This window comes from Anguilla anguilla, chromosome 17 (assembly GCF_013347855.1).
Source record: "Anguilla anguilla isolate fAngAng1 chromosome 17, fAngAng1.pri, whole genome shotgun sequence".
NCBI lineage: Eukaryota > Metazoa > Chordata > Actinopteri > Anguilliformes > Anguillidae > Anguilla > Anguilla anguilla.
This window is the reverse complement of record NC_049217.1, coordinates 22656944-22670673: the sequence shown is the minus strand read 5'-3', so window position 1 is coordinate 22670673 and position 13730 is coordinate 22656944. Positions and strand designations below refer to the sequence as shown.

At 51.4% G+C, this 13730-nt stretch overlaps 1 protein-coding gene across 2 annotated transcripts in view; it reads left to right on the top strand.

Moving 5' to 3' along the window:
- Positions 1-13730, top strand: part of LOC118217016 (mitochondrial import inner membrane translocase subunit tim16-B-like) — a 139524-nt gene that overhangs the window by 39619 nt on the left and 86175 nt on the right. For both annotated transcript variants that reach the window (XM_035398746.1, XM_035398744.1), the window contains exons 8-9: positions 2083-2169; positions 3114-3196. In XM_035398746.1, the coding sequence (XP_035254637.1) occupies positions 2083-2169; positions 3114-3196 (170 nt within the window). The remainder of the gene's footprint in view (positions 1-2082; positions 2170-3113; positions 3197-13730) is intronic.

The following is a 13730-nucleotide window of genomic DNA, read 5'->3' as shown; positions in this document are numbered from 1 at the left end:
TGCACATTCCTCCATGTGGAGCTCTGACCGAGATGTCCTCTCTCCTGCCAAAAGAGTCTGTCTTCTCTCAGTCGGGGCTTACCTTGGCCAAAAAGAGTCTGTGCTCATCCAGTCAGAGCTTACTTTGGCAAAAAGTACCTGTCCTCTTCCAATTTGGGCTCATCTAGGCCAAAAGCCTGTCGTCATCCAATCACAGGTTAGCTTGGAAAAAAGTATGTGTCCTCATCCTATCAGGGCTTAACCTTGGCCAAAAGAGTCTGTGCTCATCCAGTCAGAGCTTACCTCAGCCCAAAGAGTGTGGTCATCCAATGAGGGCCTGTCTTAGTCAAAAGAGTCAGTGCTCTTCTGATCAGAGCTTCTCTTAGCCAAAACAGTCTGTCCTCATCCAATCAGTGCTTACTTGGGGCCGGAAGAGTCTATTATCATCCAGTCAGGCCCCATCTTTCCAGACCTGCACCTCACCTTGAGCCCTCAGGCACCTGGTTTCTCTCGGTGTTGTTGTGCCATTTCTGTAACCAGATAGCATTGCCACAACGTTGCGGGAGCGTTGCAGGAACGTTAGGTGGTACCTGGGTGTGCTGCTCTGGGTCGTGGGGGTCGGGGTGGGGTCGGCGTGGGGTCACGGGTTCACCGGCGGTTCGCCGAGTTTCTTCGCCTTCATCCGGTTGTCACCGTCTGCCGTGCATCCAGCTGCTGGTGAGTCACCGCCACATCTGGCCTCACTCACGGCCGGGTTATCGCGTCGCTCGTTGCCGTTCTCGAGATGAGACCGATAAATTAAGCGGAAAAACACATCGCCCCGGTCCAGACTGAGCCTGCACTCCTCCGCTCCTGATGCAGTCTTTCCTCCTCTCCGCGAGTCCATTTCCCTCAGGAACTGGATGACTGAAGGAATGAATGAATGAAGGAGTGAAAGAATTTTGTATTTTATATCTTGTGTCCATCGGTTTCGCCAGTAGCTTTTATGTGAATGTGTTGACACTGAGTAAAGTGCTGTTCACGTAGGGGTCATAATGCTACATACGCTGGTGTTTGTAGAGGTCATAATGCTACATACGCTGGTGTTTGTAGAGGTCATAATGCTGCATACGCTGGTGTTTGTAGAGGTCATAATGCTACATACGCTGGTGTTTGTAGAGGTCATAATGCTACATACGCTGGTGTTTGTAGAGGTCATAATGCTTCATACGCTGGTGTTTGTAGAGGTCATAATGCTTCATACGCTGGTGTTTGTAGAGGTCATAATGCTTCATACGCTGGTGTTTGTAGAGGTCATAATGCTACATACGCTGGTGTTTGTAGCAGCCATAATGCTACATACGCTGGTGTTTGTAGAGGTCATAATGCTACATACGCTGGTGTTTGTAGAGGTCATAATGCTTCATACGCTGGTGTTTGTAGAGGTCATAATGCTTCATACGCTGGTGTTTGTAGAGGTCATAATGCTACATACGCTGGTGTTTGTAGCAGCCATAATGCTACATACGCTGGTGTTTGTAGAGGTCATAATGCTACATACGCTGGTGTTTGTAGAGGTCATAATGCTGCATACGCTGGTGTTTGTAGCAGCCATAATGCTACATACGCTGGTGTTTGTAGAGGTCATAATGCTGCATACGCTGGTGTTTGTAGAGGTCATAATGCTACATACGCTGGTGTTTGTAGAGGTCATAATGCTACATACGCTGGTGTTTGTAGCGGTCATAATGCTGCATACGCTGGTGTTTGTAGCAGCCATAATGCTACATACGCTGGTGTTTGTAGAGGTCATAATGCTACATACGCTGGTGTTTGTAGAGGTCATAATGCTGCATACGCTGGTGTTTGTAGAGGTCATAATGCTTCATATGCTGGTGTTTGTAGAGGTCATAATGCTTCATACGCTGGTGTTTGTAGAGGTCATAATGCTGCATACGCTGGTGTTTGTAGAAGTCATAATGCTACATACGCTGGTGTTTGTAGAGGTCATAGTGCTTCATACGCTGGTGTTTGTAGAGGTCATAATGCTGCATACGCTGGTGTTTGTCCCCTCCGCTCCTGGGTCCGCACAGAGAGATGAGCTCTCGTTTGTCTTTCTTACAGAGTGCACCGGGTCATCAGAACAACAAGGACTCGCGCATACTGTGGATAAAGGACTCGGACCACTTCCTGACCACTGGCTTCAATCAGGTGGGGGATTAAAAAAACTCAGTGGCTTCACATGAGATTAGCTGTTTCCAGCAGGGTGCCTGACGTTTGACTGTGTACTTTGGCTGATATGTGTGTGTGTGTGTGTGTGTGTGTACGGCTGTGTATAATGGGGTGTGTGTGTGCATGTGCGTGCGTGCGTGTGTGCGTGCGTGCGTGTGTGTGTGTGTGTGCGCGTGAGTGTGTGTGTGTGTGCGCGGGTGAGTGTTTGTGTGTGTGTACGGCTGTGTATAATGGTACGCTGATGTTATCTCAGGTACGGGAGAGAGAGGGCCGGCTCTGAGGTGTGTGTGTGTGTGTGTGTGTGCGCGCGCGCGTGTGTGTGTACGGCTGTGTATAATGGGGTGTGTGTGTGCATGTGCGTGCGTGCGTGCGTGCCTGCGTGTGTGTGTGTGTGTGCGCGTGAGTGTGTGTGTGTGCGCGGGTGAGTGTGTGTGTGTACGGCTGTGTATAATGGTACGCTGGTGTTATCTCAGGTACGGGAGAGAGAGGGCCGGCTCTGGGGTGTGTGTGCGTGCGTGCATGCGTGCGCGTGAGTGTGTGTGTGTGTCTGTGTGTGTGTGCGCGTGAGTGTGTGTGCGCGTGCATGTGTGTGTGTACGGCTGTGTATAATGGTACGCTGATGTTATCTCAGGTACGGGAGAGAGAGGGCCGGCTCTGGGGTGTGTGTGTGTGTGTGTGTGTGTGCGCGCGTGTGTGTGTACGGCTGTGTATAATGGTACGCTGGTGTTATCTCAGGTACGGGAGAGAGAGGGCCGGCTCTGGGGTGTGTGTGTGTGTGTGTGTGTGCGTGCGTGCATGCGTGCGCGTGAGTGTGTGTTTGTGTGTGTGTGTGTGCGCGTGCGCGGGTGAGTGTGTGTGTGTGTGCGTGCGCGTGCGTGTGTGTGTGTACGGCTGTGTATAATGGTACGCTGGTGTTATCTCAGGTACGGGAGAGAGAGGGCCGGCTGTGGGACAGCAGGAAGCTGGGCTCCTCTCTGGCCTCAGTGTCGCTGGGCACCGCCACTGGGTAAGTGCAGACCAGCCCAACTGGGTTTCACACTATGAGGGGGCCTAGCCACAGGACCTCGGGAGTGTGTGTGTGCGTGTGTGCGTGTGTGTGTGCGTGTGTTTGTGTGCGTATGCCTGCGTGCGTGTATGCTTTTGTGCCTGGAAAGCCTTGCTTGGAATGTTGGAGGGTTCTAGAATTCAGACCCTCCAGAGTTCCGGCAGCGGCTTGTCACATTCCTGGCATTTCCGGGGGTCCGCTTCCTGCTTCGCTCATGGCGAAGACCCCCTGTAGGCGGCGGGGCGGGGCTCCGCGTCTCATCACAGACTCGTCAATCTTCTGCCCCTTCACCTGACATCTGACTCCACCCCCCTCCCTCCCGTGACCCCGCGGGGTGTGCGGCGTGCGGGTTTACAGTCCTGCGGTTCTGGGTGAGGGGGGGGGGGTGGGTGTGAATTAGTGGTGTTGGGTGTTGTGCTGCTGCTATGCTACCGGACCCTTAGTCCACTCTGCAAGATGGGGCCTGTTATGCTCCTGGGTCTGGGCCCAAAACAGCCTGTGGGAGGAGTGGAGTGGGGGGGGGGGGGTACTGAACAGAAATATTTTTTTTAGGAGAAACACGGTTTGCACCCCTACCCCCCCCCCCCCCCAGCCCTGTACGGACAGAGAGTGCCATTGTGCTGTGAATGCCACCGACTGGAATGTTCCCTCATCGGAATGTTTGTTTGTCCGAGACATTTCGGAGTTTACACGGTCGGACCCAAAACTCACCCCCTCCCGGCTCCCTGTCCCCGTTCCTGGAGTTCCGCGTGCAGGACGGGCGAGAGAGAACCTCTGGCTGCACCTCGCAGCCCGAAAACCCCCCTGTCCCGCTGGGCTTGGGGATATTGCTCATTCTGAAGTATTATAAACTGAAGGGGAATGCTGGCAGGACACCAAGCCCTTTTGTAAACCAGTCACATCATAAACCATTCCTGCTTCTTCCATTAACGGTCCATGTGTTTGGAGTACAAGGCACTGCTTTTGTTCCTTGTTGTGTTAATATTAACAGGCCAGCATATCTACACATCTGCACATTGAGAAAGAGAGGAAGGGAGGGAGGGAGGGAGGGAGGGATGCAGAAATTACTTTTCATTGCATTTTCAGCCTCAGGATGAGGAATGTTAGAGTTTACTCTGTGTGTGTGTGTGTGTGTGTGTGCGTGTGTGTGCGTTTGTGTTTGTACAGTGCGTGTGTCTGTGTATGTGTCCCCGTGTGTGTGAGCGTGTGTGTGTGTTGGTGGGTGGTGGCATTGAAAAAATGTGTGCGTGTGGTGAGAAGCTGTCTAACGTCGCCCTGCTCATCTGGCGACAAGCTGCTGGGCTCTCCCCTGCCACGCCCCCCTCCGTCCCCCGCCGGTCCTGTCGAACCCGAGCCGGAACTGATAACTGCATGACAGTAGGCTAACAGGAATTCTGAGCGTCCGCTCCCCCTCCCCACGCATTCTTTCAGACTTGCTTAAATGTTTGGACGCAGAAGCTCACTCCGGTCCGGTACTTCCCTGATAGTCGCACTGCAGACTCTCAGCAGACTTGCACTGCAGAAATCTTTTGCACGTTGTGTTTGTGATTTTTAAGTGGTGCAGCGTGATTAGGGTCAGGGACCTGCTTGGGGACAAGGGGATCAAACAGTAGTGTCCCATGTGGGGTTTGAACCTGCAACCCCTTCCATTTTTAAAGCCGAGAGCCTCTCCTCCCCCCACCCCCCACCCTTACCCCCAGCTGTGTCTCAGGGGTTTCTGATAGCCCCGAGCTGAAGGTTCCACCTGGTCAGCTCCAGTGCCCCCCCCCCCCCCACACCCAGCCATCTCCGCTGTAGGGTCACACCTGACCTCACATTCAGGGCCCTTATCTTTATGTTGGTCTATGTCCAGAATAAACTTGCCCCTCAGCGTTAAATTGGTTGGAAAATTTTTTAATTAATCACCACTTCCTTTTTTTTTTTTTTTTTTTTTTAATTGCATCCGAGTGGTCTGCCATGTTGATGTGCTTGTATGTATGTGTGTGCGTGTACACACACACACACACACACACACACATATGTACATAGTGCATTGTGAGCGGTTCACAGAAGCTGTCCAACATGTTATTTTGTGCAACTGCCAGCCTGAGTATTATCAGTCATGCTTAGGATAATATGGGACGTCTCCAGAGATGAAGACCTCTGAGCAGGCTGCTCCCCTGCCCGTGGGAGGAGGCTGCAGTCACACTCACAGCCCTGCTCTCTTTCTTATGTGCTTATCCTAAGAGAGCGAAGATCTGCTGACACGCGGTCCTCTAGGGTGTAACGACAGAGCTCACACCTGTATCTCAAACCCACATCACCCCCCCCCCCCCCCAGGCTGCCCCCCCATTCCCCGTCCGCTGTCCCGGTGCGTCGGAAGGTTACTGAACAGACGAACGAATCGACCAATCAGCAAAGCCGGCTCCTGTCATAGCCCATAGGCTCCTCCCATCACTGCGCAGCCCCAGTTGAGATGTTACGAGGCGTACTAAAGATGTAATGACCCCAGAGGAGAGATTATGAGGGTGTGTTACTTATGTAATGATCCCAAGGAAAGATTATTGCCTGTGTTACGTATGTAATGTCCCCCCAGGGCAGATATTACAGGGCGTATTACCGATGTAATGGCCTCAAAGGAGAGGATGCAGGGTGTTACAGATGAGTGTAACGGAAGGATTCGGCAGTGATGTAATTATAGATGGGTAATGCCACTTGAGCGTGATAGGACGGCATTTGTTTTCTGCGTCCTTGCGGAGTCCTGTCGTGTACAGATGGAAGTAGCCGCTTCCTTAACCGTGTGGTTTTAAGCAAAAATAATCTCAGCGCAACTGCGGTGGAACGGCCTTGGTCAGACAGTGCTCCATTTGTTTGTTTGTTCATATATTATTATATTCATTCCCATGATCCACCGCAGCGTACAAACGGCCTATTCACAGAGCTGGATATTTACTGGAACAGTAAATAGGCTTAAGTACCCCAGTGCTTTACAGTACCCCCGTAGTGCCCTGCCCAGGATTTGAACCGGTAACCCTTTTCCGATTGGTCCTATCCTGTTTCTTAACCGCTCCACTCATGGACAACAGGACAGTTTCACGGTCTTAGTCTTGCCAATGATGACTGTAGGTCAGGTCCAGGAAAGGGAATGAAACCCTCCCTGACAGTGTGTTTGTTCTACCCGTCATCGTGTCCTAGAGACGGATGAAGCTACTCGGGTTTGTTTAGAGAAAAGGCTGAAAAGCACTAAATTAATGCGAAAGCCAAACTTCATGCTGGCTTTGGCAAAAAGAAAGAAAGTAATTGAATTTTACATTGCGCCACAAAGCTGGCATCTGATTTTAAAAGTCAATTTTGTCTTTTATATGTCATATTACATATTTTATTTCTTTTATTGAGCGAAAGTGTACAGTGCGCACTCAAACCGTCAGGCCCGGCCACAGAGATGGATGGTAATAGAAAAAGTGAAGTGTTTGTTTTTCTTTCTCTGGTTGAAAATTGAGCCCAGAGAACATTTGCTTTTGGGCTGGGGGTCTCGGAGAAAGGCCGCCATTATGCCCGTTTTCCATTATAGGCACAGATTTTTATCGCAGCTGGGAGAGTTCAGCAGAGAGCTCTAACCCCCTCCCCCCCCCACTCCTTCCCTCTATAAACATAATTATAATGAGCTTAATAGGATCTTCTGGCGTGCTGTAATCAGCAAACTTTACAATGAGATTCAATTGCAACCAGCTTTTCTGGGGAAACTCTGGCGGCGTCGTGTCAGATTCTCTGGCCGCGTTTCCTGCCGAACCCTGGGCCTGCGCTTCCTGTTCAGGTCAGAGGGGACCCCCCCGTCCCCTCTCCTGGCCAGCGGGGGGTGGTGGGGGTGGGGGTGTCCAGGTAGGTGTGCTCAGATATATTCGACTTTGATTTTAAGTGCGCAGTCGAAGAGACGGGGAATTAAAACCAGAGCACGATAGCGTAGCACGATAGCGTAGCGGCGCTGCGGCGCTGATGTAGCACGACCAAACTTAAAAAGTCCGCGGCACCCGTTTTAAATTTCGCCCGCTTAATTATTTGCAGTCGGAGAAAATATTAAACCTCCCCCCCACCACGTCCTGCCCCCCCAAAATACACACCCACACACACGTGCGCAGAGTCACACACACTCCTCTTTTACTTTCAAAATATGGGCGTAAAAGCTGGAGAAATATAGCCCCTCTGCCCGACCGCTGCCCCCCCCGGCCCCCGCCCCCCTGGCCTCAGATGTACGGGGGGGGGGGCCCCGAGTTGAAAGTTCTGGGGTACCAATGAGGAGCGGCCCCTGCGGGATCGGAGACGGAACGTGACACCGAACGGGTTCGCCCGCGCGGCCGGGCCCGAGCGGTCAGGTGACCCCCTGCCGCCAGCGGAGGGGGCGGGGCTTATCTCCCCCCCGGTTCGGCGTCGTTTCTCTTTGACGGGGGTTTTTTCCGAGCGGAGTGCGGCTCGGTCGCCCCACCGTAACCCAACCGAACCCCTTTAATCAGCGGGATGGCGGGAGGCTCGGGCTAATCGACCAGGCCCCCGTTTGGAACAGAGCTCTCTCTCTCTCTACCAGCCCAACCCCCCTTTTTTTAAAAAAAATTCAAGACAGATGTATCGAGTCTCATTTGGCTCAGTGATGGCTGTTCTGGTTTTAAAAAAATAAATAAAAGCGAAAAGTTTGCGCGTGTGTCCGGTGTGCGTTTGGATGGCAGTAGTGCTTCCATTATGGCGGCAGTGCCTTCCGTTCCAGCCCAGCAGAACCTCGGCAGAATCGCACGGTTCTGAGCCGGGGACACCAGGGGTCGAGAGTCCAAATACCAGGTGTTGAAATGGCTGCCGTCCCCACCCCCCCCCCCCCCCCCCGAGCGGCTGACCCAAACCCGGATCGGTCGGGACAACGTAACCTCTCCCGCAATGTGTTAGTCATTTTGAGTTTCGGTTTTCGCTCAGGCGAGCAACTCTGACAGGAACGGAGGATCGTGTGAAGGGCCCCCGAATTTCTTCGTTTTTTAAAGACGTTTATCCCTCCGCCTGAGTTTGATTTATTCGTTTTTTTGGATTTATGAGACCGCGGTGGAAACGCGCGCTCTGGACCGCTCCCTCCATCTGCTAAAAGTGCCCCCGCGCTCCTCCAAAACGTGACTCAAGCTGGCAGCAGGGCGCCCGTTACAGCGAGCCCCTTCTGGTTAAAAAATAAAATAAAAATATTATTTTTAATAATAATCTGTCGCTACGGCTTCCTCTCACCGGCACTTTTCTGCTGGGGAGAAGCGTTTCTGCACCCCAGGACTTCAGCCAGGTAGCCTTCTAAGAAAAGTAATGGGAGTCTTTACAGCCCTGAGAAAAAGAGAAAATACTAATAATTCATACATGGACATGTCTGACAGTTGGCAAGCGAATGTCTAATGTAATTCTCAGAAGGTTTCTGATTTCATCCCGCAGGTATTTGAGCAGTGGTTCAGGGATAGGGCTCTTTTGTATGAACGTGTGTGTGAATGAGAAAATAGCTTCCATGCCTTCTGAAAGGAACCGTTCTCTCTCCTTCCCCCCCCCCCCCAGCCCCCCCCCGTCCATATTTTTCATTGCAATTCCAGGAGCTCAGAGTTGAAATGGGCCCAGAAAGAGTTTTTCATCGCTCTTATTATTATTATTATTACGGGAAAAACTGCCGCCGTCTCGTGATGCGAATTGGTGTTGAATGCTTCATACTGAAGGGCTTTGCTCGGCTGGCTCGCGTTCGCACGTGACAGAGTTTTACAGCAGGCCCATAAATCACCTTTCCCACTGACCACGGGAGAGAGGGGGGGACCACGGTTTGACCGGTCCCGCCACGGGGCGATCGCTGTCACTGAACACACGGACGCTTTGTAACAGGGCGGGCGGGCGGGCTTGCTGTTGTGTGAACTTTTGAACGCATTGGAGCGGTTCGCTTTACGCTCCTGCAAATGAACAGGGACAGAACTGCTGTCGCGTCCAACTTTCACTGCGTCAGATAGCGCCATTTGTCACGCGCGTCGATCTGTAATAATAATAATAATAATTAATAACCCTCGTTGTGGTTTATTCCTCGTTATCTGGGATGACGGTACGCCGCTCCTGTTGTGTGTTCCTGAGCGTTCCGGCTCGGGTTTGATTCCGTGGTCCTTCCTCCCCGAGGGCAAACGCTGGCGCCTTCGCGAACACTGGTGAGGTCCTGCCTCTGCTCACCCCCACGCGGCCGCCCCGCGCGGCCCAACGTCCGCTCGCCCTCTTTCACTCCCTCCCTCTCCGCCTCTGCTGATGGGCGGTGAGGGTTCAGGTGAGAAATGGCTGCCGTGCATTACCCAGCTGGGGGCTAGTGCTGAGCATGAGAAGCAGAAAAAATATTATTATTATTATTATTATTATTATTTACTTTTATTTTTTTTGGGATCAAATTTTTTATTGATTTTGATATAATCATCAGCATCAGCAATACATCATCAAAAAGCTGCTATTATTATTATTAATTATGATTATGATTATGATTATTATTATTATTATTATTATTATTATTATTATTATTATGTCACCATCTTTCTGTTACCAGGCAGGAATTCCAGAAGCTGATCATTCTGGAATTATTAGTGGAAAGTCGTAACTCTGAAACTGCTGGAAAGTCGTAATTCTGAGACCACTGGGAACTCGTAACTCCTAAACCAGTGGAAACTCATCGTAGGTTTAGCAGAAGCCGCCGTGTAAGTAGCCTAAAGTGAAAACAACTCACTGTTATTCACAACATGTGTGTGTGTGTGTGTGTGCGTGTGTGTGTGTGTGTGTGTGTGTGTGTGTGTGTGGGGAGGGGGGGGTTATAACTGGCTCAGGCTGTAGCTGACGGTCCCTGTGGCAATGCATTTATTTGATTTAGTTTCCTTACGCCCCATGCCGAACCCCCCACGGAAGACAGCGGTTTTGGGGAAGTGAGCTCCTGTTCTGAATAATAGCCTTGGGTAGCCGTCATCACCTGAGCTGATGTCCTTGTGTGGCGGAATAAAATTAGACAGATAGCGGGTGCTTTCCAGTACTCTGGCCTCTCATAGTTCTACTTGCAGCACTCTGGGCTTTGGGGTTCCCCCGAAATGTAGCCAGAATTAGTAGATTGACAGCGTGGACCGAGATCCATGTGGGCTAATGCAAATACACATACAGAAACACACACGCACAGACACACGCACACACATGCACGCACGCATGCATGCACGCACACACAGACACACACACACACAGACACACACGCACAGACACATGCACACACACGCACGCACGCATGCATGCACGCACACACAGACACACACACACACACACACACACACACGCGCACACACACAGGAGAGAGGAGAAGCCAGACACCAGGTTGTTTTTGGAGCTGGTGAGAGGGCCTGAAGCCCAGAGAGAGGCAGCAGCAGCAGCAGCAGCAGCCTGCCGGGGACGCAGGGCTCTAAGGGGGACCAGGAGGGGCCCCGGCAGGACAAACAGCCACACAGGAGTGCAGAGTGCAGCACTGCACAACTCACCTGCTGTCAGAGCACTGCTGGGGACGCAGACACTGGCCTGTTAGTGCTGAACAGAGTGAACTGCCCTGTTTTACTGAAAGGGCTGTGTCTCTGATCTTTTTTTGTGAGGTAGTTCTTGTGAATTGATCTTGGAAAAGCACTTTAATTATTATTATTATTTTTTTTTTTTTCTATTATTATTATTATGTGTTGACTTAGTAAATTGCATATTCTTATACGTATTGCTCAGTATTAAATACAGTCAGGACCAAAATTCACTACACTACCAACATTGTTTTCCTTATTTACCAAGGGCTAATACAATTACGATTTATACTTCAAGTATACACAAATAAAAACTTTAATAATATAAGTAAACAAAAATGTGTGTTGGTAGCACTAGCAGTAACGGGTTGAATAGCAGATTCATTGAATTGACAGACGGTTTTGGTTGTTGATAGCCCAGATATTTGCATGTGGAGCTTTAGGAACACACATCTGTTAATATTTGAATGGAATAAAGGGTTGTGACAACTCACATAGAGATTCTTACCTTACGGTGGACGAGCCAGGTATTTACTTAGTTCCCCATGTCATGTGAGCGTTTAGGACGTGTGTTCAATTTCTGGCTTGTAACTGCTCTCGATAACGTACTCTTGAATAAGTAGTGCAACTGGAGCATCACAATTGCCTTATTCCTTGGCAGTGGTAGTGGTAGGACCTGGTAGTGTCCTCCGACTTTTGGACCCCACCCCCCCCTCCCCACTGTATGTGGATATTTTGCAGAAACAAAGCAGGTGGAGAAGCTTCAGTGAAGCCGCTCCACGCGGGAATCAGAGCTGCCGTCTGGGGCCCCCGGGTTCTTCTCTGGCCCCCTGAAGCCCGTCCCACACACACACACACACACACACACACACACGGCTCGGCAGGCTGCAGTACCGCGAGCGGCGCGCGCTGATGCAGAGCCAGCGGGCGCGCTCGATTACTCCAGCAGCTGATGAACTCCGCGCGCACGCGAGCGTGTGTTTTTGCACTTGGAGGATCCATTTCGCAGACTTTTAAAAGTCATTTTCTTTTTTTTTCTTCTTCTTTTTTTCCACGACCTCTTGCAGAGTTTTTATCGGCACATCTGCTTCTCCGTCGGGGCGAACGCGTCTCAGTGTTTTTCCCCCCGTCCTCAGTCGAGGAGCGCGGTACTGTTTTTTTTTTTTTGTCCGTCGGACGCTTTTTAGAGTCCTGTCCGCCCCTCACACAGGTCCCCGCTTCGCCCAGGCTGTGTGAAGTTATCCCGGCCTTGTGGGGACCCTTCGTCCAAGGCCCTTATTTCACGGCCCGCTGACAGGTGAGGGCAGCGGTGTGGGGCCGGGTCCCGGGTCTGTTATTCAGATTATTCGCGCCCGTCTCCTTGGGCCACCGGTGATTGGTCTGGGCCCGGCGCCGTAAACGTAATGAGATCATTTAAAAATGAAATGAACTAATAAAACACTCGCGCTCCTTGGCTGTGTGTTTTTGGCGTGTGTGTGTGTGTGTGTTTTTTTTTTGGCGTGTGTGTGTGTGTGTGTGTGTGTTTTTTTTGGCGTGTGTGTGTGTGTGCGTGTGTGTTTTTTTTGGCGTGTGTGTGTGTGTGTTTTTTTTTGGCGTTCATGTGGGTGCGTGTGTGTGTGTGTGTGAGAGAGAGAGAGAGCGCCTGATGTGTGTTTGGCTTGTTAACCGGGAGAGCGAGCGAGGGAGGGAGGGAGCGAGGGGGGGCTATTGTAGTCTGGCTCTGTCTGCCGGCTGGGGGCTGGGAGTCACAGGTGCTCCAGCCAGGATGTGCTTTTTTTGGGGGTCTGGGGGGGGGGGGGGGGGGGGGGGGGGGTGGAGGTAGGGGGGTTTAAAGGGCTGACTGGGTGGAAGAGAATAACAGCACTTGTTCGTCCCGTCTCCATGGTAATGTTATGGCAACTCAGCCATTCCCACACCTGCTTTTGGTGCTTAAAGAGCAGGAGCTGGAGGTCGGAACAGCACGGTGCGGGGGGGGGGGGTGAGGGGGGGGGTTAACAAGATTTAAGAACTTCATCAAAATGTAATTGGAACAGGAGGAAAAGGAAAGAGAAAAGGGGGTCTGTGGCTGAGCAGAGGAACAAAGAGGAGCTTTAGGGCCTTCAAAAGGGGGACGGCAACTTTCGTTTGTGCGGTCCTGTAGGGCACCTTGGAGTTGTTTTCTTTTGGGCGGGGGGATGGGGGGGCGGGCGGGGGTGCTTTAAGTAAGTTTGAAGTGCCCAGTGTGGGCTCACTGTGCTATTCTCTAAAGTTCAGTTAGTCAGGTTTTATTTTTGGTCAATATTGCGGAGCCTTTGAGGGGGTGGGTTTGGACGGATTGGGTACCGTTTGAAGTCGGCTCAGCCATAAAAAAATATGTGCTTTTTTAAACATTCTGCCATTTTCCATGCGGTATATTCATACCGGGAGTTCGCCATATCAAAAGACATGTGTTAAAAAAAAGAATTTATTCGCAATAATATTTGCGCTGCAGATTTTCCGAGCGGACCTGAGGGGGGGAAGTGGAAACTTTAACGCGGGGTCGCGCTGAAGGGAACTGAGGAGGCCGCGCCCCCACACGGCGGTCGCGTCCGCAGAGCGCCACGCGCCCCTGCCGCGGCTGAAGAACCGGCTCGGACCGGATTAGAGTAGGTTCTGCCCTCCTGCGGCGTGCGCAGGGCCGGCTGACCTTCGACCCCCTTGACCCCCTGACTAGGCGTGGCGTATCTGCAGGGTGATCTGGGAACTGTGTGCAGATCGGTCCCCTGCACCACTAACTGGTAGAAGCCCCAAACACGCTTGCATACGCGTGCGCACACACACTCATTCACACACAGACACACACACACACACACAGACACACACAAACACGCGTACACACAGACACACACACACACACATACACAGACAGACACATATAAACACACACACACACAGACAGACACACACAAACACACACACACACACACACATAAACA